Source organism: Stegostoma tigrinum, chromosome 35 (assembly GCF_030684315.1).
Source record: "Stegostoma tigrinum isolate sSteTig4 chromosome 35, sSteTig4.hap1, whole genome shotgun sequence".
Taxonomy (NCBI): Eukaryota; Metazoa; Chordata; class Chondrichthyes; order Orectolobiformes; family Stegostomatidae; genus Stegostoma; species Stegostoma tigrinum.
This window is the reverse complement of record NC_081388.1, coordinates 16,408,654-16,434,610: the sequence shown is the minus strand read 5'-3', so window position 1 is coordinate 16,434,610 and position 25,957 is coordinate 16,408,654. Positions and strand designations below refer to the sequence as shown.

The 25,957-nt window shown below is 45.4% G+C and overlaps 1 protein-coding gene across 2 annotated transcripts in view; it reads left to right on the top strand.

The window, feature by feature from the left end:
- The window catches only part of zgc:158403 (tetratricopeptide repeat protein 39A), an 88,156-nt gene that overhangs the window by 51,523 nt on the left and 10,676 nt on the right, over positions 1 to 25,957 (top strand). For both annotated transcript variants that reach the window (XM_048521761.2, XM_048521763.2), the window contains exons 6-17: positions 461 to 525; positions 4,298 to 4,397; positions 5,978 to 6,043; positions 8,316 to 8,424; positions 9,847 to 9,914; positions 10,782 to 10,841; positions 14,392 to 14,553; positions 16,590 to 16,681; positions 18,546 to 18,666; positions 21,912 to 22,023; positions 23,463 to 23,577; positions 23,680 to 23,796. In XM_048521761.2, coding sequence (XP_048377718.1) covers positions 461 to 525; positions 4,298 to 4,397; positions 5,978 to 6,043; positions 8,316 to 8,424; positions 9,847 to 9,914; positions 10,782 to 10,841; positions 14,392 to 14,553; positions 16,590 to 16,681; positions 18,546 to 18,666; positions 21,912 to 22,023; positions 23,463 to 23,577; positions 23,680 to 23,796 — 1,187 coding nt within the window. The remainder of the gene's footprint in view (positions 1 to 460; positions 526 to 4,297; positions 4,398 to 5,977; positions 6,044 to 8,315; positions 8,425 to 9,846; positions 9,915 to 10,781; positions 10,842 to 14,391; positions 14,554 to 16,589; positions 16,682 to 18,545; positions 18,667 to 21,911; positions 22,024 to 23,462; positions 23,578 to 23,679; positions 23,797 to 25,957) is intronic.

Sequence of the window (25,957 nt, the reverse complement as noted above, 5' to 3'; positions counted from 1 at the left end):
TTTCACTCATGGTGTTAAAATTTAGTGAATAAAATCTAGAATAGAAAAGCTAGTCTCAGTATCCATGAAATTATCATTGATTGTTGTGAAAGCCCAACTGGGTCAGTAAGGGAACAAATTGGCCATCCTTACCTGGCCTACATGTGACTCCAGACCCACAGCAATGTGGTTGACTCTCAACTGCCTTCTGCAACAGCCTAATAAGGCAGTCAGTTCAAGGGTAATGAGGAATGGATATCCAATGCTGGCTTGGCCAGTGACACTCTCATCCCATGAAATTATCCCTGACAAATAGGTGATGGACTTCTCATCAGATGCTGGAACCTAAGACCATTCTACGAACACTTTTTTGCAATTGATGAGTTCTCTCTTCTAAGTTATGATCACAGCAGATTAGTACAGAAAGACCAGAGCTGGTGTTACAATTAGACTTGACTCTTGTTTATATCTGTACTTACAGGATGAGAACATGGTCAGCTTTATCAAGGGTGGAATTAAAGTCAGAAGCAGCTTCATGATTTACAAGTGAGTTCAGATTTTTGTTCCAGTTTTTAGTTTGCAATTTTCACTGTGTGCCCCTCCTCTACTCGTGAAGGTTATCACTGTGTCCCTTTCAGCTCCCGGTTCTAATGATTCCCTCTTCATTCCCTGTCAATTTTTTATGTACATCTGACAGTCGATAGTGTAAAGAGCTCTGAGGAGGTGATGGTATTTCCACTTGTGGGTGAGGCTGGTGAAAACCAGGGACCATAGACGTGACATAATCACAAAAGAAATTTCCAGCAGAGAATTTTGAGTGAAACTCCTTTACCTGGAGAACCTGGGAATGTGGAGCCCTGCTCCCACAGGGAGTGGCTGAGGACAATAAAATCAACGCATTTAAGAGAAGCAAAGTAAACACATGGAAAAAGGGTCATAGTCATACAGCACGGAAACAAACCCATTGATCTAACCTGTACGTGCCAACCAGGTTTCCTAAATTGAACTAATCCCATTTGCCTGCGTTTGGCCCGTATCCCTGTAAACCTTTCCTATTCAAAAACCTGCCCAAATGTCTTTAAAATGTTGTAATTGTACCCACCCCTGGCACTTTGTTCCATTTATGCACCACCTTCTGTGTGAAAAAATTTCCCTTTTAAAATCTTTCCCCTCTCACCTTAAACCTATGCCCTCTAGTTTTGGACTCCCCCACCCTGGGGAAAGAGTGGAGGGATTTTGATGAAGGGGATGGGGGAGGAAGGGTTGGAGGAGCTCACTGTTCTCCTTAAATCATTCTGGAATTCATTGCAGTCATGGCTCATGTGTGCCCAATCCCCACATACTTGTCTCTGCATCCCATCCATTCGTTACCTTGACTTACACTTGGCTCTTCCAGTCCCATTAACCTTTATTCATTAATTTTTGCTTAAATTTTTCGATCTCAGTTTTAAATATAACAGTGGACCCATTATCAATTGCCATTTACAGAGGAGAGTTCCAAAGTTCTCCCACTCTTGGTGTGTAGAAGCACTTCCTAATTTTACTCCTGAATATTCTGGCTCTAATTTTTTGTCCCTAGTCCTACACTTCACAGCTAACGGGGACAGTTCCTCTCTGCCTACCCTGTCTATTTCACATTGTATCTCAAATATTTTGATCAAATCACCCCTTGACCTTCTACATTTCAGGAGTGTCTCCCTTATTTGTGTAAGTTCTCCCCAAATGAACCTATCTCCTCTAGATACCATGCTTTTGGAACTATTTTTTATTCACTGAAGGGATATGGTTGTCACTGTCAGGGACCTGCATTTATTGGCTGTCCCTGGTTGCCTCTTGAGAAGGTGATGGTGAGCTGCCTTCTTGAACCTCTGTAGTTCATAACCCACGTATTATTCTAGTAAATCAGTGCTGCACTCCCTCCAGGATGAAAACAGCCTTCCCAATGCTCCCATTGGTATCGAACCAGGGATTTATATGAAGCTCACAGACTGCTGGGGCCTGGTGTCAGGGTTAAATTACCCTGGTTTGTAAATATTTAGTAACATAAATGCAACCTGCTGTCTCTGGGGCGCTGGTTCGAAGATATTGGTTGTTTGCATGTATAAAAATTCCTAGTGAATAGTAAATGGACTTATTCAAGCACCAGGGCAAGCCAGTTTGATCATGTCACCACCCACCCTCCAGTCCAGAGACCCTGAGGAGGATCCAGTGGGATCTCTGATGTGTATTAGTTTCTCTAACTTGGGGGGTTTGAGGTTAATTGTAGTATCCAGACTAAGGTACCAAGGTGTGGAGCTGGATGAACACAACTGGCCAGGCAGCATCAGAGGAGCAGGAAAGCTGACGTTTTGGGTCTGGACCACTGATGCTGCCTGGCCTGCTGTGTTCATCCAGCTCTACACCTTGTTATCCCCGACCCCAGCATCGGCATTTCCTACTGTCTTGTAGTATCTAGACTGTTAGCTATGATCAGATCAATTAGCTCATTATAATCCAGACATTGAGTCACAGTGTATTAGAGAGACTAATCAATTGTCTGGACCTTGGCTGAACCTTTGATTTCATTAATGGGTGGTTCCCGAGGTTGGCATTTATTGTCCCTCTGGAACTGAAAGCTAGTTGCAGTTCATGGTGACCGTAAAGCTGTCATTGATTTTCACTTAAAAATAAAATCCTTTAGGAAAGGAAATTTCCTGTCCTTGCCCAGTCTGGCTGACATGTGACTGCACACCCACAGCAATGTAATGCATTAGGGCATGAGAAACAATGCTGGGGAATACATGATGGATGGTAGGACCCTGGGAAGCACAATGGATCAGAGGGACCTCAGTATGCATGTCCACCAGTCCTTTTAAGGTAGTAGATAAAGTGGTTAAGAAGGCGTATGAGATACTTGCCTTTATTAGTCACGACATAGAGTTTAAGAATAGGGAGATGATGCTGGAACGGTTTAAAACATTGATTAGACTACAGCTACAGTATTGTGTGCAGTTTTGTGATTGCACTGGAGAGGATGCAGAGGGAGTTTTACCAGGATGTTGTCTGGCCTGGAGAGTTCAGCCATGAAGAGAGATTGGACAGACTGAGGTTGTTTTCCTTGGAGCAGAGGAGATTGAGGGGAGATAAGATTGAAATGTCTAAAATTATGAGGGGCGTAGATACGGTAGACAGGAAGAAAAGCTTGACCTTAATTGAGGGATCAGTGACCATGTGATGTAGATTTAAGATAAGGGGCATGAGGTTTAGATGAGATATGAAGAAATATATTTTCACCAGAGGGTGGTGGGAATCTCGAACTCCCCGACTATCAAAGGGGTAGAGGCAGAAAACCTCAAAACATTGAAAATGTATTTAGATGTGCATCTGCAATGCCAAGACATACAATGCTGTGGGCCAAGTGCTGGGAAAGGGGATTAACACAGCTAGGTGGTTGTTTCTCGTGTGGATGTATTGGGCCGCGGGGCCTTTTCCTCTGGTGTAGACCTCAATGACTGTAATGTGGTTGACTTTTAACTGCCCTCTGCAGTGGCCCTGGCAAACTGCTCATTTCAAAGGGAAGTTAGGGATGCTCAGATGCCTGTGGTATCCACATCCCATCAAAGGAATTTTAAAAAATATTCTCTGAATGTTGTGATGAGTCACTCCCATGAATGGCTGGGCTATGTTTGGAGGGACAGGGCATCGTGCGACTGTGAAAGACAAATATAGAATCATAGAGGTCCACAGCACAGAAGAAAGCCTTTCAGTCCATCGAAGTTGGGCTAGTCATAAACAGCCACCTAACTATTTTATTAGAGATAACACGGTGTGGAGCTGAATGAACACAGCAGGCCAAGCTGCATCATAGGAGCAGGAAAGCTGACGTTTCGGGTCTGGACCCTTCCTCAGAAATTTTCTGAAGAAGGGTCTTGGCCCAAAACATCAGCTTTCCTGCTCCTCTGATGGTGCTTGGCCTGCTGTGTTCATCCAGCTCTACACCTTGTCATCTCAGATTCTCCAGCATCTGCAATTCCTACTATCTCTGTAACTATTTTATTCTCACATAAATACGAGTTATTTCTTTTCGAGCACACAGCCTTGCCCCTTCCAGCCCCAGTGGGGAAAAAAAATTGTTTTGCAGTCAGTTCTGTCAAAAACTCATACTTCATTTCCAGCCAGATGCCATTCCCTCTGCTTGCTCAGGGAGTGGGTCACCCCTGTGTTTTGTGTTGGAGCCTGCCCCTCTCATGCCCAGGTTTGTGGGGATTAAATTATCTGTTGACCTTCTGTCCTGCTTGAGGTGTAAATGAAAAGCTTGGTTTCTGTTTGTCGTTGACAGGGAGCTCCACAATTTTCTGCAGTCGAGCCTGTTCATTAAAGGACCGAATCATTCGCATTTAGAAGGAGGCATTTCCTTGGGAATTGGAGCATTCAACCTGGTAAGATCAATGGTCAAAATGACTCATTCAAAAAAAAGAGAGGCTGAAGACAAAGTACAAATGATGGTTCTCCTCAGAGTACAGGTGGGGCTGGACTACAGAGTAGAAACATAGAACCCCTACAGTGTGGAAGCAGGCCATTCGGCTCATCAAGTCCACACTGACCCTCTGAACAGCATCCTGTCCAGACTCACCCCCCTCCACCCCCCCACCCTATCCCTGTAACCCCATATTTCCAATGGCTAACCCACCTAACCTGCACTCCCCTGGACACGGCCAATCTGCCTGGAGTAGGTGCCACTGGTCAGAGGAAAAATGCTGAGCTTCCCTGAAGAAGGATTCATCCCACAGAGTCATACAACACAGAAACAAATCCTTCAGTTCAACTCGGCCAAACATCCCAATCTCATCCAGTCCCATTTCCCAGCGTTTGGCTCACTTCCTGTAAACCCTTCCTATTCATATACCCATCCAAATCCCTTCTAAATGTTGCAACTGTTACCTACTTCACCACTTCCTCTGGCAGCTCATTCCATACGCACACCCCTGCTCTGTGTGGAAAAAGTTACCCCTCAGGTCCTTTTTAAATCTTTCGCCTCTCACCTTAAACATATGCTGCTCTAGTTTTGGAACTCCCCTTGCCCTGGGAAAAAGACCCTCTCCATGCCCCTTATGATTGTATAAAGTTCTCAGCTGTGGTCCAGTGGGTGGCATTCTTGTGTCTCAGTCAGTGTAGTACTGGGGGAGTGCTACACTGTCTGAAGTGCCAACCATTGGGGTGAGAGTGAATCTACCCTCCCAGCTGGATGCTCAAGTCCTCTTACTGCCTCCTATTGACGAGTGTTGGATGGAGTCACAAGTTGATACTTGCCCTGAATTACAAATGCAGCTTGATTGGCCATCACGTCCTGGAACGGAAGTTGAACCCAGAGTTTCTGGCAGGGATGCTACCCAGTGTGCCGCAGGACCAGAGGAAACTATCTCATCTGTGCTGTTCCCAACCAGGAAAGCTTTGGAGCTGTCACTTGCAGATGGGTGACTTTCAATTTCCTAGACAAGCCATTCCTCACTTGGAAAAACACTGAATATTAAGACCATTGCCCTGTATGTGATAGGAGAAAGAGTAGGCTATTCAGCCCCTGGAAGCTGCTCCGTCATTCAATAGGACCGTAGCTGATCCAAAATTCCTCCCGCCTCCTTTCCTGCACTTTCCCACTGTAATCCCAGATTCCCCAATGGATCAATGTCTGGGAACAAAAACAGAAATTGCTGGAGAAACTCGGCAGGTCTGTCCACGTCTGCAGAGAGAGAAAGCAAAGTTAACGTTTTGAGTCCCGTGACTCTTCATCAGCACTCTTGGACCATGGGACTCAAAACGTTAACTTTGCTTTCTTCTAACAGATGTGCCTTGTTGAGTTTCTCCAGAAGTTTCTGTTTTTGTTTCAGACCTCCAGCACCTGCAATTCTTTGCTTTAATTCAGCACATAACTTAGAATCTAGTGAAACGGTCACTTGCGGTCACCTGGATTGTCTCTGGAAGGCAGCTTTGTTTCTTGACTTACTCTTTGTTATGTCCTTAGACGCTGTCGCTGTTCCCCACACGGATCCTGAAATTGTTGGAGTTTGCTGGCTTCTCTGGTGACAAGGTAGGGACAAGAAAACCTGCCACATTTACTCTTGAGAAAGGTGCCACAGATCCCTTTTAATTTGTAGATATAGAAACGGGAGTAAGTGGTGGATTCTGAGTTGTTGCTGTAGGGGAAGGTAAAAAGCCTCCAAACCGGTTTCCGATGGACTCTGAAAAGTGATTGTGCGTAATTTGAGGAAGCGAACATCTTTGACCTATTCAAGCAGCATTTGACGTGCCCGAGCAAATGTAAGTCTCATCTTTGATGGTAGAGTAAATCTTCTTTAAAGTAATTGACCAAAGAGCTAGGCATGAGTTGAGGAGGGAGTAAGAACTGCCGATGCTGGAGTCAGAGATAACACAGTATGGAGCTGGAGGAACTCAGCAGGTCAGACAGCATCAGAGGAGCAGGAAAGCTGATGTTTCGGGTCACGACCCTTCTTCGGAAATGGGGAGGGAAATGAGGAGGAACGCTTTTACGCGGTGAGAATGCAGTGTCAGCAAGGATTTAAACGTGAATTGCATAAACACATGGGATGGGAACATTCACAGGAAGAGAGGAGGGGATGGGAACTAATGGAGTAGTTGCTTTTAAGGAGGCTGTACAGGTGTGGTGGGATGAATGGGCCCCATGTCAGTATGATCACATTCCTTTCTTTGCCCATGAGTCTGAATTATGGGACCTTGCCTTCATTGCTCAGACCCATGAGTGTAGGAGTTGGGATGCCATGCTGAGCTTGTACAAGATGTTGGCGAGACCTCTTCTGGAGTACTGTCTGCAGGTCTGGTCACTGTGCTATAGGAAGGATATTAGAGAAGGTTCAGAAAAGATTTACCAGGATGTTGCTGGGAATGGAAGGCTTCAGTCATAAGGAGAGGCTGAATAGACTGGGACTTCTTTTCATTGGAGCAGAGGAGTTTGAGGTTACACCTTATAGAGGTTTATAAAATAATGAGGGGCATAGATAAGGTGAATAGCCAAGGATCTTTTCCTCTAGGGTAGGTGAGTTCAAAACTAGGGGGGATATTTCTAAGGTGAGAGGAGAAAGATTTGAAAAGGACATGAGGGGCAACTTTTTTACACAGTGTGGTTTGTGTGTGGAACGAACAGCCAGAGGAAGTGTTGGATGCAGGCACAGTAACGACATTTAAAAGACATTTGGATAAGTACATGAATAGGAAGGGTTTGGAGGGATATTGGCTAAACGAAGGCAGGTGGCACCAGTTTGATTCAGGAACATGGTTGGCATGGACTAGTTAAAACGAAGGGTCTGTGTCTGTGCTACACGATGCTATGAATCTGAACCAGCAACCGTATGGACCAATAGGACTTTACCTTCGCCTTAATAAATATTACAGTAATGAATGCATCTTGATTTTGCCTCACGTAGCTTATTCTGAGAAGATATAAAATAAACACACATTTGTGATTATTGTGAAAAGGTTTAAGAAGTAAAGACCAGTATTCATTGGCCAGTAAAACAGTAACAAGGGAAGGTAGGCAGGATTTCAGTCTTCCTCTTTATTTTTTGCTGAGATGCGGGTGTCACTTGCAAGGTTTGGATGAAATCTAAGTGGATTTCTTGGCCATTTCAGAGAGTGGTTATAACGCAACCCCAATGCTATGGGCTTGGTGTCACATGTAAGCCTGACCAGGGAGGGATGGCAGACGTTAGTGAACCACACGGGTTTTACAACAGTCAGTCATAGACTCATGGCCTCCATCACTAGCTGCTCAATCCCAGAGATCATTGTTTAAATTTAAATTCCATTTTGGTAGAGTATTACTGCTGTCAGAAGTGGACGGTTCAAGTGTAATTATTTCAGGTGAAGGATCCTTAAGGAGATTAAATGCTTTACTACAAGATATAATTCAGTTTATATCAGCTCCTGCTGTGTGTGATACACTTTGTCACTTTCATACTTGGGAAGGGAAGGAGCTCTGATCTGCATACTGCTCCATTTCTGGTGTCTTGTGCCTTCTCAATGTTCATCACCCCACTATTGGCAGCGCTACCTTCAGCTTCTCAGGTCCTAAGCTCTGGAATTCCCTTCTTTAAACCTTTCCAAACCTCTTCCTCTCCCTTTCTTCAAGCCTGTACCGCTTTGACCGAACCTTTGGTCGTCTCCTAAGGTGGCTTGGTGATAGTTTTTTACTTGTAAGATGTTCCATCAAGTACACAACTTGCAGTGTGGGTGGTGCTGTATAAATGCAAGTTGCAGTTGTCGCACTGTCATGGATGAAAGCTGTTGAGCTCTCTCTCTGATGTTGCTCATGTATTTTCCAACAGGAGTATGGTCTGTCGCAGTTACACGATGGAGTGCTGGTGCCCAACCTTCGAGCGATTCTCTGTGTCATGCTGCTGCTGTGTTACTATACTTTCCTCACTTTCATACTTGGTAAGAGAAAACGGATGGCCTTAAAATTTGTTCAAGTCACATCAGCGTGTAACAGTGAAAATGGAGACAGGTCTTCAGGGATAGTCTCCCACCATCCCTCCAGTACCTTGTTCCTTGGCCATCCTGCCAGCTGAGAATCTAACTGCAAGCCATTCAGCCCCTCAAACCTGTTCTGCTTCTCAAGAAGATCATGGCTGATCTGTACGCTAACTTTATCCACTTGCCTTGGGCCTGTATCCTATTAGCAATAATCTCATCAATTTTACAGTTATTCACTGCTTCTGTAACTTTAGTATTTTTATCCACCTTTTTGCAAGTATTTGCTAATATCTCTGGCTGGCACTGGTTTTTAATCTCATGCCGCCACAGTCCACATCTCCCCATGTCGCAGTGGACAAAGCTTCTTTCCATTCTGTCCCCCGCCACTATCATTGCTTCCAAAGAACTAAAATCCACAATCACGTCATCCCTTATTTCCCCCCCCCACCTCCCGGAGAAAATCAATCCTGGGTACGAAACACCCTCCTCCATGAAACTGGGCCCAGCCAACCCCCGCCTCCAACACTCTTCCCAAAGCTGACATCTCCAAGTTGTTCCAGGAAATCAGAATCTCCTGGGTTTGTTGCCACGGGCAGAGGAACTGTGCCCCTCTTTTGTTTCCTCAAATCCATCAGGATTCTTGTAACTTTCCTGCCCCTTTCATTCTGTCAAGGGATGCAGGTTTCGCTGGCAAGACCACCCCTAATTTCCCTTGAGCTGAGCGGCTCACAAGGCCATTCCAGAGGGCAGTTAAGGGGTCCTGTGGCTCTCCTTGTGGGAGTCCTGCAGGTCACCCTGTATTGATTGGTCCTTTCTGAGTGATGTGAATGCTGGCTACCCATGACAGTAAGGACCTTTCCTTTCACTTACAGCCCTCCCACAGATCTATGGGCAGCATGAGCGAGGAGTCCAGCGACACCAGGGGTCTTCAGCGCTGTGTTACAGTGTAGGGATAGGGAAAATGTAGGGAATGCACTCAGCCGTCAGCACTGCTAAAACATAAGGGGTCACCCTTGTTGAAAACGGGGATGGGAGAAAAACAAAAATGTTCTCATGTACAGCAGTTTATCTTTTAGTCTCCCTTCCCGAAGAGATCGTGGATGCAGAGCTTTTCACTAGATTGTGGGCGGAGGGAGGTAGATTCCTAACGAGCCAGGGACATTGAAAGGTTATCGGTGCTGGGTGAGTGGGTTGGGGTGGGAAGCAGGAATGTGAAGTAATCAAATCATCTGTTATCTCGTTGATTGGAAGAGCAGGTATGAAGGGCTGAGTGGTCTACTTGTGCTCTGAGGGAGAACAAGCTGGAGATTTAATCACTTGTGCCACTTCTAGCTTGACTCTGAAATGCTATTTTCATGATGCTTTGTTTCCTTTTGGCTTTAGGTACAGGAGAGGAGGAGGTCACAGACGCAGTGGTTCTCCTTCAGCCCTACCTCACTCGCTATCCCAAGGTAGGACAGACCTCCATTTTGCTTTTCCTTGTAATGTTTAATCAATAGCTCTCTTCTGATGTAGTTCAAGGTGTGACCTGCCCCTTTAAGGTTGTACGCTATTCCCTATGAAAGCCCAAGGGCAGGAGCCAGTGTTTGGGTTTAACTGGTGAGCTGGTGGCCTCACGATTCAGAGCTCCAGGTTAATTTTCTGGGGACATGGTTTCAAATCCCATCATTGCTGTTAATGAAATGTGAAACCCACAAAAACCTGGGATTTAAAAGCAAGCCTAATGTGTGGTTGTACAATTCCTACAGACAACTGGAGGAAATATTCCCTGGGAAGATGAAAATTTTTTTGTGTCTCTCTCATGCCATTATAGTGATGGAGTCAGAGAGCTTTACAACACAGAAACAGACCCTTCAGTCCAACTCGTCCACGCTGACCAGATATTCTAAATTAATCCAGTCCCATTTGCCAGCATCTGGCCCATATCTCTCTAAACCCTTCCTATTCATATACCCATCCAGATGCCTTTTTACATGTTGTAATTATACCAGCCTCCACCACTTCCTCTGGCAGCTCATTCCATACACACACCACCCTCTGTGTGAAAAAGTTGCCCCTTTTCCCTTCTCACCTTAAACACATATCTTCTGGTTTTGGAACCCCCCCTACCCTGGGGGTTCTTTGTTAAGTTTATGAAGGGACTTACAAGGAGGTTAATTGCAGTCATGTTTCTAGGTGTGGGCTTAATCCTTTGAAAAACTTCTCCTCTCAACTCTCTCTCTTTCCACCTGGCTGTTAATGATGTAAACACAGAAACAGAAACCTGGAAAACGCTATTATTTGCTAATGAGATCATCCTGTTGCTTATTTTCCTGCAGGGAGCAATATTTTTATTCTTTTCAGGAAGAATTGAAGAAATTAAGGGGAACCTTGATGAGGTAAGAAGACCTTGTGAGGTTCGCTGTCTTGGTTGGTGCCTGTGTCAGACGGGGTTGGTATTCCTGCCCAAGTTCAGAGGTTGCGTGTTCAAGTCCAAGCCCAACTCCAACTCCAGCTACATAAGTTCCACAGTCCAGGCCAGTGATCCAGTGCAACTCTGAGGGAATGCTGCACTGCTCTCTAAAACACACCTTTTAGATGTTAAACCCAGCCAACTGCCTGCTGTTCACGATGGATTTGCAAAGCATTATTTTGAAGAAGACATGGGAGAGATCTCCCTACTGCCCCGGCTGTTATTTAGCTTTCAATCGACATCACAAAAAATAACTTTGAGGATCGATGACACGTTATTTGTGGGAGGTTTGCAGTGAACAGATTGCCTGCCCTAACTATGGCCTAAGGTGGTGTCGGTTTCAGTTAGATAACAGCCCGACGAAGTACCTTAAGATGCGATTTGACAATAAGGGTGCTGTTTAAATGCAAGTTGTTGTTTACAGTCATCATTCCCTAAAACAGCGAATCCTGGGTTTCCCCAAAAGCAAGCCAGCTGGATGACCATTGGTGTGCATCGAGGCTGGTCAGATCCTAGTTTAAAAACCCCATGGGAGGCTGTTGTGAACCCTGTAGGAGAGACTGTTGTCACAGGGACTGAGGGGGTCTGGGTACAACCCCTTCTCCCGAGGGCGTCTGCCACCGATCTCCATTTCTCATACAGTCCACGGTGAAGGTTAAACCTCAAAAATGTTTCTGCAGAAGATGCTTCTCCCAGTGGTAACAGGATGTAGCTTGCTCCCTCTCAGTAACTAAGTATATGTTACTTTGACCCTTAGCTCTAGTAACTATTACTAACAAGAGGTTGTTAAGGCCAATCTGTTTCTATGAGTAACTCTCTTCATTCTCTGTCTCTCTCTGTACCAAGCCCCAACTAACTGTGCAACCCAGCTGTCCCACACTCAGTGACTGTGTTATATAACAGAGTGGGTGGAGCTTCACTTTACTCAGATTAACTCTTTCATATCCATTACATTCCAGAACATCATTAGCTGGCTGCAGTCTGGGCCACAAACAGCATCCCAGAGGGATCATGCCAGGGAGCAGGAACCTTCGCTGGGAGGACTTGGGGAAGGAGAGATTGTGATTTGGGGTTGATATAGAAAATAGGAGCATGAGGCCATTCTGCCCATTGAGCATGTTCTGTCATTTAATAAGATCATGGCTGATTATCTAACTCAGCTCCCTACTCCTCCCCCCCCCCCCCCTCTCTATATGTTTGAAGCCTTTAGCCCTGAGAACTATATATAACTCCTTCCTGAAAACATTCAATGTTTTGGCCTCAACTGTTTTCTGTGGCAGAGAATTTCACAGGCTCCCCACTATCTGGGTGAACAAATTTCTCCTGATCTCAGTCCTTAATGGCCTCCCCTGTATTGTTAGACTGTGACCCCCTGGTTCTGGGTCAATGGTTCGTTGCGGTGTTGAGATTTCTGATTGCACAGGATCTGGCTCAGGATCAGCCCCTCTGCTCTGCTCTACTTGCTGATGATTCTCAGATCTGTGGCTTCTGGGACATGAGGACACAGAACAGTGGAATATAAGAGCATACCATATAGGAACACAGCTGCCCCCACTCACCCCGATTCAAATCTTTTAAAAGTTACATCCAATTATCCTCCCAAATACAATTGACCTTTTTTTAAAAATCCTCTTGACAAAGCTCCAAAGGCCCATTTTGCACCGATCACACACCCGTCTCTGGTATGTGTCATTGGGGTGGGTTTGTCCTTGGCTGTATGTGGAAATGTGTGTGTGGAGGAAACTCTGAAAATAGAGAACAGACGTCTGATGGTTGGGGGGATAGCCATCAGACCATAAGATATTGGAGCAGAATGAGGCCTAACGGCCCATCGAGTCTGCTCCAGTGTTCGATCATGGCCTATGCATTTCTGAACCCCATTCCCCTGTCTTCTCCCCATAACACTTGGTCTCCATTATACATGCATGAACATCCTGCAGCAGCCAAACCCTTCATAAACATTTGTGGCTGTACATGGCAATGCCAGATATTAGGGAATGCAAGTTGAAGCAGAAAACTGAACTTTGAACAAAGATGGCAGGATGATTTTGACTTCAGTATTGAAGGCAGAAAACCCGTGTCTAAACTGTATTGTTTTCACTGACTCAAAGAATCCGTACAGCGCGGAAAAAGGCTCTTCAGTCCATCAAGTCTGGACTGATCCTCCGAAGAGCATCCAACCCGATCCCAGGGTCTACCCAATCCCTGTAACTCTGCAATCCTCATGGCCAATCCGTCTAAACCGTACATCTTTGCACTGCGGAAGGAAACCCTCGCAGACACAGGGTGAACCCGCAAACTGCGCACAGATAGTCACCGGAAGGTGGAATCGAACCCAGGTTTCTGGCACTATGAGGCACTAGTGTTAACCACTGAGCCACCATGCCAGGCTACTCACTACACCCTATATTAAAAGCATGAGGAAGTTCATTAAAGCAGAGGACATACGTACAAATTTACAATTTAGGAGTCAGCCATTCAGCCCTTCTAAGCCTACTTAGTCAATCAATAAGATCATGGCTGATCTGATCACTCCATATTCCCACCTACCCCAGATAAATTCTCACCAACACCATCCTCCCACCCCAACACTTACTGAGAATCTGTCCACTGCTGCCTTAAGAAGATTCAATGACTTTGCTTTCATCATCTTTTCAGGAGGAGGGTTCCAAAGACTCATGATCCTCTGAGAGAAGAACTGTCTCTTTGCCTCAGCCTCAAATGGGTGACCCCCTTCTTTTTAAGGGGTGACCCCCAGTTACACATTCTCCCACAAGACGGCACATTCTTCCCTCTCAGGATCGAGTGTGATTCAATTGTCACCCTCTTCTGATATCCAGTTCATACATTCCTAACCAGTCCAGCATATCCTTGGAGGAGAAGCCACCAATTTCGGAAGTCTAGTTATAGTGTTATAGAGCATGAAAATGGACCCTCCAGCCCACCTCATCCATGCTGACCAGATACCTTAGTCTGAGCGAGTCCCTGTTGCCAGCATTTGGCCCATATCCCTCTAAACCTTTCCTGTTCTAATACCCATCCAGATGCCTTTTTAAATGCTGTAATTGTACCAGCCTCCGCCACTTCCACTGGAAGCTCATTCCATACACACTACCCACCCTCTGCGTGAAAACGATGCCTCTCAGGTCCTTTTTAAATCTTTTCCCTCTCACCTTAAACCTATGTCCTCTAGTTTTGGACTGTACCTCATCCTAGGAAAAGGACCTCGGTTATTCATCCTATCCATGACCCTGATGATTTTATAAACCTCTATAAGGTCATCCCTCAGCCTCTGATGCTCCAGGGAAAATAGCCCGAGCCTGTTCAGCCTCTCCCTGTAGCTCAAACCCTCCAGTCCTGGCAACTTCCTGGTAAATCTAGTCTTCAGAGGTGTTTGACAATTAAATGACGAAGTGGGATTTGGAATCCATGGTGACAGTACAGTGTAGTAACTTGCTAATCTATGTTGAATGTAGGCAATCAGAAGGTTTGAGGAAGGCTGTGCTGCACAGCAAGCCTGGAAGCAGTTCCATCACATGTGCTACTGGGAGCTGATGTGGTGCTTTACCTATAAGCAGCTGTGGAAGGTGGCTTACTTCTACGCTGACCTCCTCAGCAAAGAGAACCGCTGGTCTAAGGTGAGGGCCGTACTTTAAGGTAAGAAGCAGGGGGTTTAGAGAGGATTCAGAGCATGGTAGGTATCTGGAATTCTCAGCCTAAAGTGCTGGCACATGCAGGAACCCTCAGGACACATTTAAGAAGTATTTAGACGAGCACTTGAAACATCAATGCAATACAAAATGACGGTCAGAGCTGTTGTGGCGCAGTGGTAGCGTCCCTACCCTTCATTTGAGTCTTACCTGCTCCAGAGTTATGTCACAAAATCTCTTGGACATGTTGATTAAGGAACTATCTACACTGAAGAACTAGGGGCTTTCATAGTGCAATGGTAGTGTCTCTGCCTGTGAGCCAGGAGGCCCAAATTCAAGTCCCACCTGCTCCAGAGGTGTGTAATAACATCTCTGAACAGGTTGATTAGAACATTTCTACAAGCCTATGCGCCATGTTCTGGAAAATGGAATTAGGATAGATGGATGCTTGATAACTAGCACAGACTCAATGGGCCAAAGGGCCTTATTGTATTCTGCAGTGACTCTATGATTAATGGTGGGGAGATTACTTTTATTAAATTCTTTGCTGCGTTGTTAGTGTCACGGGCAAAGGCAGTATTTGTTGCCCATGCTGTTTTTTGCTTGGTCATTTCAAAGGGCAGTTAAGAGTCAACATCACTGTGGGCCTGGAGTCACATGTAGGCCAGCCCAAGTAAGGACAGCAGATGTTCCTAAAGGACATTAGTGTCGTTCAAACCAAATGGGTTTTTACAATAATCAATGATAGTGTATTGGCTGCCATTACTGAGACCACTTTTCAATTCCAGCTTTATTAAGTGAATTTAAATTCCATCAGCTGATGGACATGGTGGTAGCATGGTAATATCGCTGTTATTGGAAACTGCTGGAAAAACTCAGCAGGTCTGGCAGCCTGTGGAGAGGGAAAGCCAAGTTAACATTTCAAGTCTGATGTGACTCCCCCTAAGAAATTCCGTTAACTCTGTTTTTCTTTCTCCACAAATGCTGCCAGACCTGCTGAGTTTTTCCAGCAGTTTCCAATAACAGCGATATTACCGTGTTACCACCATGTCCATCTGTTTTAAGGGAGACTGACCTTGAGAACAAAATACATTATAAGAATGGCAGAAAGAGGAATTCCCCACTTCATCAGGTCCTGATTTTAACGAGGATATGACCTATTAGACACCTTTAAAACTATAGTGGGGATTTAATTGGGTAGGGGTGGTGAGGGTGTTTCTATTATGGGGAAGACCAGAAGTGGAGGCAGTGAATTCCAGAGAATCACAAATAAATCCAGCGAAATAACTTAGATACCAACCATCTCTGAACCGAAGGAACTAGGCTGAAAGTAAGTCATCTTCAATCCTAAGGGGCTGTCTGCGAGGAAGATAAAAGGTATGAGCCCCTAAATAACACAGTGTGGAGCTGGAGGAACACAGCAGGCCAGGCAGCATTAGAGGAGCAGGAAAGTTGATGTTTATCTGAGGAAGGGCCCCGACCCGATACGTCGGCTTTCCTGCTCCTCTGATGCTGCCTGGCCTGCTGTTTTCATCCAGCTCGACACTGTAATCTCAAACTCCAGCATCGTCAGTTCCTACTGTCTCATCTTGAGTCCCTTTTTTTGTTAAAACCCTGTTTACTTTGCCACTGATTATGCAGGGGGTCAGTTGGCTGGATGGATGTTTGCGATGCAGAGGGACACCAACAGCGTGGGTTCAGTTCCTGCACCAGCTGACAATGCTGTGAAAGACTCTCCCCTCACCTGAGACATGTAACCCTCAAGTTAAACCATCACCAGCTAACTCTCTCTGTCTATCTCTCTCTAATAATTATAGTGACGTCATTGTTTTGTTTACATATCCAAGGTGTCACTTTGGATCTATGAACCTTCCAGAAACATCTTCAACCTTCATTTGAGTGCCCGATTATGATGTGGGTGGCAAGGAGAAAGATAAACTCAAGCTATTTACTGAGCTATTTGTTGAGCAGTTTTCCTCAAAGTTCCAGAGTGCCCAACAATGACTAGTCCTGTTCTCCCCCAGGCTATGTACGTCTACATGAAAGCTGCATACCTGAGTATGTTACCTGCACACGAAGCAAAACCCTTCGGGGATGATGAGGTCGAACTCTTCAGGTGGGTCAGATTCCCAAGGAATATTTCTCTCCATCCCACGGATAGAGTGAGTTGTTTCCACTTGGTGAGTTTCCATGCCCCCGTGCATATATATATACTTGTGTACCAGCAACCTACTGCTTGGGTGCAGCCAGTTGTAAGACCATTTGGAGAGTTGACTGCATTGTGCCAGGGCAGTTTGTTCCCTGATGGGCTGAATGGCATACTTCTGCATGGTGAAAGGACTGTGGTGAAAGGTTCACATTCACCTCCACCTCATAGGTGAAGTATGCAGATTGACTCAACACCGGTTGTGGACTGAATGGATGTGATGCAATATTTGACATACTGGCAAAACTTTGGCATCATTGCACACAGTCTGGCTTTGCTTACATGCATTAGATGCTTTCAATTTTTTTTAGTGCATTTAGAAACTCATCCAGAGTTGTTCAGCAGGTACTGCCCTAATAGTGCACTTTTGATTTTGCAAGGTTTGGCTTCTTGGGTACAGGCAAAACTCTGCCAACAATCCTGAGTTTTCAACCAGCCTGCTCTTGCAAAATCAAAAGCCCACTATTACATGTAATTTGGTGATTGAGCAGTACCTGAGTGAGCTAATAGCTGCACCAGCAACCAATTTGAGATCCTGAGTTGACCCTGCTATTTTAGCTTGTTTATACTTGCTGGAAGCCACATATACAAGGTCACATTCTCTCCAAACAAAAGGAATATCTTCAAAACTTGCATTTCTTTTCAAATTATCTGCAAATAGGGGGAATCTATGTAGTTCCTCATTCCTTTCTCCAGGGCAACACCTAAGCCAGTCAGAGCTGATTTTAATATCTATTTGCACCCTGTTCTTCTTTAACAGAAATTGTTGTAGTGTTTGAAATTTGGTATTCTTGCTCTTTGTCCTGATGGATGCAAATCGAAAAACTGCAGCAGCCTGTCTCTCTGCTTAATAAGATTTATCTTCCTCTTGTACCTGGCTTAAAATCATTTTTAATGTCGCCTCTTTCAGCAGCATTTCACTCCTTGTGTGTTACCAGCTTCACATGAATGAAGGTGCTATAGGACCTGACCTGACCTGGCTAGGAGAGACCCTCCTGTGTCTGACTAGTGGACTCCTCCCTCTGCCACATCTGTAGATGAGGTCTTCACAAGGGAGACCCCTCCACCCCGAAACATACCAGGCCCCAGACTACAACACCCACCCTACACCCTGCAGTTACCGCCCTCCAGCAACATCCTGGGATTGAGGGCGGTGGAGCTGATCTGTAGGAGGCTATCTATTGCCAAGCTTGGGAGCCACTTCTCCTCCCTCCTCTCACTCTCCCTCCTTTCTTCCCTCCACCTTCTCTCCATCTCCTCTCCTTCCTCCCTTCCCTTCTGTCCTCTCCTCTTCTTCCTTCCATTGTTCACCCCTTCTCTGTTCTCCCCCCTCCCTCCATCTTCTCTAGCTCCCCTTGCTTTTCTCCTTCTTTCCTTTCTCCCTCCCTCCCTCCCCCTCCCTCTCTCCCCCTCCCTCTCTCCCCTCTCTCCTTCCTTCTCCCCACTCCCCTCGCTCCTTCTGCTCCACCTCTCCCCTCCCTCCTTCTGCTCCCCCTCCATCCCTCCCTTTTGCCTGTTCACTCTGTCCTCTCCCCTCCCTTGCTATTCCTTCCCACTTTTCCCTCTGGGACACCTCCCTGTGTGAGTCACTTTTCACTCCATGTTGCAATTCTCAGGAATGCAACCCTGACTTTAAGTGAGGATGCAGCGTTGAACCCCGTGAGTGCGACAATATCAGCAACATGCAGTTTTAATTGGCTCTGTCTCTGTAATGTTTACTTGTGTTCATTGGTGAACTGTCAGTTTAAAATCTATTTTCTTCTCTCTCTCACAGACAAGTACCCCTGCTGAAGCAGAAGATCGCTGGTAAGTCTCCTCCCACTGAGAAATTCGCTATTCGAAAAGCCAGAAGATACAAGTCCAACCACGCTGTGAGGCTGCCAGTACCAGCCCTGGTGAGTTTATTCCCAATACCTTGGTGAGCCTGCACTGAGGGAAGCTTCAATGGGGAGACTTGCTTATGGAGAGGCCTCTTTTTTAATTTCTGCGAGCTCAATGACTGTGTAGGGGGAAGGAGCAAAGGCAAACTGAGAGACTAAAGCGGTTTTCTAATCAAAAAAACAAGGAACTGTGGATGTTGGAAATCTGAAACAAAACATTTGTTTCAGAAATTGTGTGGAGAGACTCAGCAGGTCTGGCAGCCTCTGTGGAGAGGAAGCAGAGTTAACATTTCCGGTCAGTTAACTTCCTCAGAACGGTTAACTCTGTTTCTCTCTCCACAGATGCTGCCAAGACCTTGCTGAGTTTCTCCAGAAAATTCTGTTTGTGTTAAAGTTGTTTCCCATTTGATTCTGGGATGTTGTGTCTAAGGGGTGCTTCTGTGAGTGTGACAAGTCTGTGGTACAGATCCCTCTCAGTTTTGGCATGAACCTTAGATGTCGGTGTGGGGATCTTTGGTTACTCACCTGGGCAGCCTGTGCCTTCCTGGAACCCGAGTCAGTGCTGAGTTACCTCTTCAGGTACATTCCTTTCCCTGTTATCCATTGGAAAGCTTCTCATGCTGAGTTACCCTGCACCCGTTTTGTGCAGGGTCTGAGTCGGTCACCCTAGTGAACATAGAGTAGGATCCCAACAGTGCTGAAAGACACCATTTGGCTTGTATTGACCTCCTGAAGAACATCCCTCCCACCCCACATGGGGTTTATATCATGGTCCATCCACCTAACCTGCACAGCATTGGTCTGCAGGAGCACCCGGAGGAAACCCAAACAGACATGGGGAGAATGTGCACACTCCACACAGACAGTCACCTGAGGCTGGAATCGAACCTGGGTCCCTGATGCTGTGAGGCAGCAGTGCTAACCACGGAGCCCCTGTGCCTGCTACCTCCTCAACTGAGTGGTTTGCTAGGCTATTTCAGAGTCGACCAACCAGTTCTGTAAGAACCAGCATCAAGTGGAGACAGTGCAGTCAATCTACACCTGTCTGGGTTAAGGGTTCGGGGTGAAAGAGAAAATAACGTATGCTAGCTTGGCTTTGCCAATGACCTTCTCAGCTCTGTCTTAAGTGTTGGTTCATAATCCAGCCTGACCTTTCAGCCCTGTCCTGAGGAGGGTGTGCTGCATTGTCAGAGGAACTGTCAATAGTGAAGCTGTTATTGACCCCGTCAGTATTTGCAATGGTTCAAGAAGGCACCTCACTGCCACCTTCTCAAGGGCAAATAGGGATGGCTATGCCACGGGAACATAAGAACAGAAACAGGCTGTACAGCCCATCAGGCCACCCCTAGATGATGGCTGATTGTCTCCTCAATGCCATTTTCCTGCTCAATATCCTTAGATGCAATTACTCTTCAGAAACCTATTGACCTCAGTCTTGAACAATGTCTGAGTCTCCGTGGTCCTCGGGAATAGGGAATTTCAAAGATTCAACACCCTCTGAGTGAATAAATTCTTCCTCCTCCTCCTTGCCAGTCCAAAGTGGTCTGCCCCTTATCCTTGGTTTATGTCATCTGTCTCTAGATTCACCAGTAGAGGAAACATCTGATTTACACACTATAAGAATTTTGTAAGTTTAAATGGGTTCCCAACGCCTACCTCTTTTACACTTCTCTTAAACTTTTTACTTTCTGAATGATAATTCACATGTTTCTGCAGAATTGCATACAATTCCAGAAAGGGGGTGTTTTATTAGGTTTCATCATTGCCCCCCCGCCCCGATCAATTGTTTTCAATTTAACAGATACCTTTTCCAGGCTCCGACACTTTTTCAGCTTTGCACGCAGTTGTTTCTGTCTCGATGCTGTTGTTCTGGTTGTAACTTCTAATTATAAATCTATACTTCCCCTTAAAAAAAAAAGATACATTTGCAGTTATATCTTTCCAAAGAACCAATTTATTATCAAATGCGTCTCTGTGGTATGCACCGAAATATCTTTGTGGGTTTATTCTCTGAACTGATTTAAAGTCACCTTTAATTACGAATGCCTTAACATTAATATTTTAATGCATCTTAGGTAATCAGAGGACATGGATGTAATCTAATTGTTAAAAGGCGTTGTGGAAAATGATGAGAAGACTTTTTTAAAGTAGTGAGTTATTGTGATCTGGAATGTGCTGGCTGAAAGGGTAGTGGAAGCAGATTCAACAGGAACTTTTAAAGGAAATTGGATAAATGATTGTAAAGGAACCGGTGGAAGGACCATGAGGAGAGGTTGGGGGAGTGGAATTAAATGGATGTCTCTATTCAAGGAGGCAGCATGGGCTTAGTGGGTTCAATGAACTCCTACTATCCCATATAACTCACTATACAGTTCATTGGTTACAGCACTTATGTGACTTATATCCTCAATTTAACAGGAAAATGCCAAAGGTGTTACTTGTACGGTCCATAGAGAAATAGATGAGTTTAGTAGTCCTCATTATTTCGGGGAGGTGATGGCCAAAGCAGTATTAACATAAAACTATTAATCCACAGACTCAGATAATGTTCTGGGGACTTGGGTTCTAATTGCACCATTGGATAAATTGAAGTCAATTTTTTAAAAAAATCTGGAATTACGAGTCTAATGATGACTATGAAACTTGCAGCCAATTGTTGGGAAAACCCATCTGGATCACCCCTGTCCTTTTAGGGAGGGAATCTGCCATCCTTACCTGGTCTGGCCTACATGTGACTCCAGACACACAGCAGTCTGTTGGAGCTGTGAGTGGTGCTTGGGCAGTTAGAGATGGGCAATAAGTGCTGCTAGCCAGCAACGCCCTCAAACCATGAATGAATAAAGAAAAACTGAGGCAATCTGATGAGCCCCTTCCTTGTATTGAAAGCATACTAAGGGAATTTAGGGTGTGGTGTTAGGGGGAGTTGGTAAATTTTATTTATAGCTCATTAAGGATTATTATACATTTTATATGTTTCTAAGCAATGTGCAGGTTGCAGTAGTTTCCAAGTGTGTGGCAGGTTTATTTACAGAAGTTGCAAAATATCTCTACAACATGTATGAAATTGCTTGTTTACTTTACTCTGAGTCTTCACCCAGGCGTAACCAATCAAAAAAAGTGGGCATAGATTGGTTAGCAAACTCTCAGAATCAAACACAAACAATTGAACTCTTCAGGAACAAGAAACCTTTTAGAAAATAACCCCCCTAAGCGTCACTTTTCTCCTCTTAACACCCTTACCCTTACCTCCCCTCCAACAGGAGATGATGTACATGTGGAACGGCTTTGCAGTCATCGGTAAACAGCGGGATCTTACGGAAGAAATGCTGAGAACGATCAGCGAGGCAGAGACAGCGCTAGAGCAAGCAGCACGTACGTACTGACTGGCACTTACACGTGAGGAAGGCCGTTATGTTCAGAGCCTTGCTTTCTGTCGGTTTAAGGCATCCCGTTCCATTCATTGAAATGCCCTCACTATTGTGCAGCTAATTACACCAGCCAGTGGATGCACACAAGATCCCACAGAGGATAGTTGAGAGTTAATTAACTTGCTGAGAGTCTGGAGTCGCATATAGACCAGACCATCATGAGGGGTATACATAAAGTGAATACAAAGGTCTTTTCCTAGAGTGGGGGGATTCAAAACTGGAGGGCATAGTTTTAAGGTGAGAGGAGAAAGTTTTAAAAAGGACCTGAAGGACAATTTTTCCCACTCAGAGGGTGATGTGCATGTGGAATGAACTGCCAGAGGAAGTGGTGGATGCAGGTATAGTTACAACATTTAATATAAATTTGGGCAGGTAAGGTTTAGAGGGAATTGGGCCAAACACAGTCAGATGGGACTAGTTTAGTTTGAGAAACTTGGTCAGCACTGATGAGTTGTTTCAATGCTATATGACAGTCTCACCAGGTAAGTGATAGTAGATTTCCTTCCCTAGAGACAGTAATGAACCAGGCGGGGTTTTCCCCTGACGATGATAATTTTATTTCCAACTTTTAGTTTGATCAAATTCAAATGTGAAGATTTGGCATGGGGTGGGGGGTGGGATTTGAACCCAGACCTGAGGTTCTGGATTAATAATCTGGTCACATTACCAGTAGTTGAGCCATCTGTCCTTCCAAGTGGAACCATGTGTTACCTGTGATGGCTTCAGTTTAATACCTTGGCCACAAGATGGGCACCTCTGGCAGGGTGGCATTCAGCACTGCTGGGAGCGTCAGCCTGTAGCTCCTGCTCAGAGTGAGATGCTAAGTCCTCTGGCTCCAGCGAGGTTCAACATTGGGAGTGATCACTGGCTAATGGCCTGTCTCACTGCTCGGACTGAGATCAGCCCCATTTTCATTTCTGCAGCACTCGCTTTGTGAGTGATATTTCTTGAAAAACTCGGATTGTTTTCTGTAGAGGGGCGGAGCCTGAGGGGAGACTTGATAGAAGTCTATAAAATTACAAGGTGCATAGTTAGGGTTGACATTAGAATCTTTTTCTCAGAGCTGAAATGCCTGATACTAGGGGGCCTGCATTTAAGGTGAGAGGTGAAAGTTCAAAGGAGACATGAGGGGCAAGTTTTTTACACCAAGGGTGTCAGGAGTAGGGATAGTCATGGAGGCAGACACATTAGGGCATTTAAGGTTAGATTAATTTTAGATAAGCACATGTATTGAAGGAATGGAGGGATATGGACCAATGGCAGGCAGAAGGGATTTGTTTACTTTGGCGTCAGGTTCAGCACAACATTGTGGGCCGAAGGGCCTGTGCTGCACATTTGTATGTTGTATATTTCTTCAGACTGACTTCCTGTCCTTCTCCTTAGCTAATGACTATCTGACGGATGACAGGTGCATGGTGAAACTTCTGAAAGGGTTATGCTTGAGACATTTGGGAAACGTCTTGGAAGCTGAGCAGTGCTTTGTCTACATATATCACAAGTGAGTACAGGGGTGTTGTGGCGGGGAGGAGGTGGCTGAGGATGTAGCTATTGCAGAATTGAACCGAAAGAAATAACCTGCTCACCCTTGGTTCACTGACAGTGAGAAGCACATCAAATTTGACCACTACCTGATTCCAAACGCACTTCTGGAGCTCAGTCTGCTATATATACAACAGGCGAGGAAAGAAGAAGCTATTAAGTGGCTGAGACGAGCAAAGTGAGTACTATGGTGGTGTGGGATGTCAGTCTTAGGAGCACAGACCCCTTTACGGGTTATCCAGAAAGGCTCCAGAATTGACTTTGAGAACAATGTGCTGCTCGTTGGACTTTGTGGGGTGGGTGGGGGAAATAAAGGCTGCGTTGTGAAGCTCCTCTTCTGGCACAGTTGTAGTGTCCCTACTCCTGGACCAGGAGGATCAGGTTCAAGTCGCACCTGCTCAGAGATGTGTAATAGCATCTCTGAACAGGTTGAACACGTAAAATCGGTAATATAAAGAAAAAAAGAGCAGCATTGTGAAGGCTGTCTTGTGGTGCAGTGGCAGTGTCCCTACCCTGGGCCAGGGAGATCCAAGTTCAAGTCCCATGTCCTCCAGAGGTGTGCATGAACATGTTTGAACAGGTTCATTCGGAAAAAATAGATTAATAAAAGAGCTGCATTTTGCAGTGCTTTATCTCCCCTTCCAACTCTATTTTGGTTTATCCCTTCTCTCCCTCCCTACCTCCCCCACACTGTTGATGGTTTGCATTCCCATAATGGGCTTCACTCGTTAAATATTTGAATGGCTACACTAGTGGTAGTTGAAAGATTTTGGTGGTGGGAAACTTGTTGAGTTCTTTCTGATCACACTCCTGGGTGTAGAAACAAAAGAGAAAAGAAGGAACTGCATTCTGATGACGCTCTTATGGCACCAGTGATAAAGTCTCTACCTCTGAACCAGGACACCCAAATCCCACCTGCTCCAGAAGTGCACAATGACATCACCAAACAGACAGATTGGCAATTAGTTTTTAAAAAGCTGGATTCTCTTGGCCGTTAACAGGTCTGTGTTGTGGGGGGTTATAGCCACTGTCTGCCTGCCCCTCCTCTGTGGCTGCATCTGTGCCTGGGTGTGCCAGAGGAGAGAGCACACTGCACCACAAATACCCCTGATGCCTTTAGCTAGAGGCACTGAGCGTTTTAACTTCCTTTCCCACTTCATTTTGACTCGGCCCCTTCCCTGTCTCTCCCACCTTTTGGTGGATTCCATCGCCCTTAACGGGTTTTGCATGTACATTTTTTTCAGTTGGAAACATAAGTGACATTACTGGTGGTGGTACAAAAAAATAAGCACCATGGGTGATGGCGAACTAAAAACAAACATTCAGTTTTGTGTATTTTTGGTTTTAAAGAAAAATAGACTGCATTTTCCTGGCTGTTAACAGGTTCAGGCGGGGGCTGTGGAGGGGATCATTTCTGCTGACTCTCTACCTGCTTCTGTGGCTAACTTTGTGCCTGGGCATCATTGGCAAAGCAGCACATGGTGCCCATCAGTGCTCTCGATGTGCCTTTACAGAGAGGTGGGCACTGTGGGTGGGGTGGAGTGAATTTTTTTTTAAACAACTATGAGATACTAACACTTAGTTCAGTTGGGAAGCGACCTGCTGACAGGCGCATTTGTATAGCACCTTGCCAAAATTTTAAAGCTTCTTAAAGAAAACTCTGTGGTGCTTTTTTTTTAAATATAGAAAAATAGCATCCAGTTTGTGCAAAGTAACCTCCCGCAAACAGGGGAATGGTGATGGACTGATCAGCAGCCGACCGAGATCCCTCCTTTGCTGCTCATGTGGCCACAGTGGGACTGGAACCCACAACCTTCTCAGCACAGGATACCACAGCAGATGCTGACACCAGTGTCTGGTTTGGAGTAGGAGCCCAGATAGTCTTCAGCACCTTTAGGGTGTTGACTGCAGCTAGACAGCATGAGGCCTCATCTGCTGTCTGGGCATTTGTGGTTAAGTCGGCTGTTCTGGTCATTCGTAAGAAACTGACTCCATGGTAAGAGTCGGGGGTGGGGGGGGAACAAACTGAGGGCAAGGGAATCAAACAATTATTGTGTTGGAGTTAGTTTTCCATTAGGTGGTACAAAAACAGGAGTTGCTGGAAAAGCTCAGCAGGTCTGGCAGCATCTGTGAAGAAAAAAAAAATCAGATTTAACGTCCTCCGAACTGGTGGTGGCCGGGAAAACGTCGGTTTACGTGCAGAAAGTAGGGACGGAGGGTGGGGTGGGGAGTAAATGATAGGATAGAGCCCAAAGAGAGAGAAGAGCAGTTGGACGGACAAAGGAGTTGCTAACGATCAGGCTGGGAGGGTGAATAGTTGTTAATGGGGACTGTTAGTG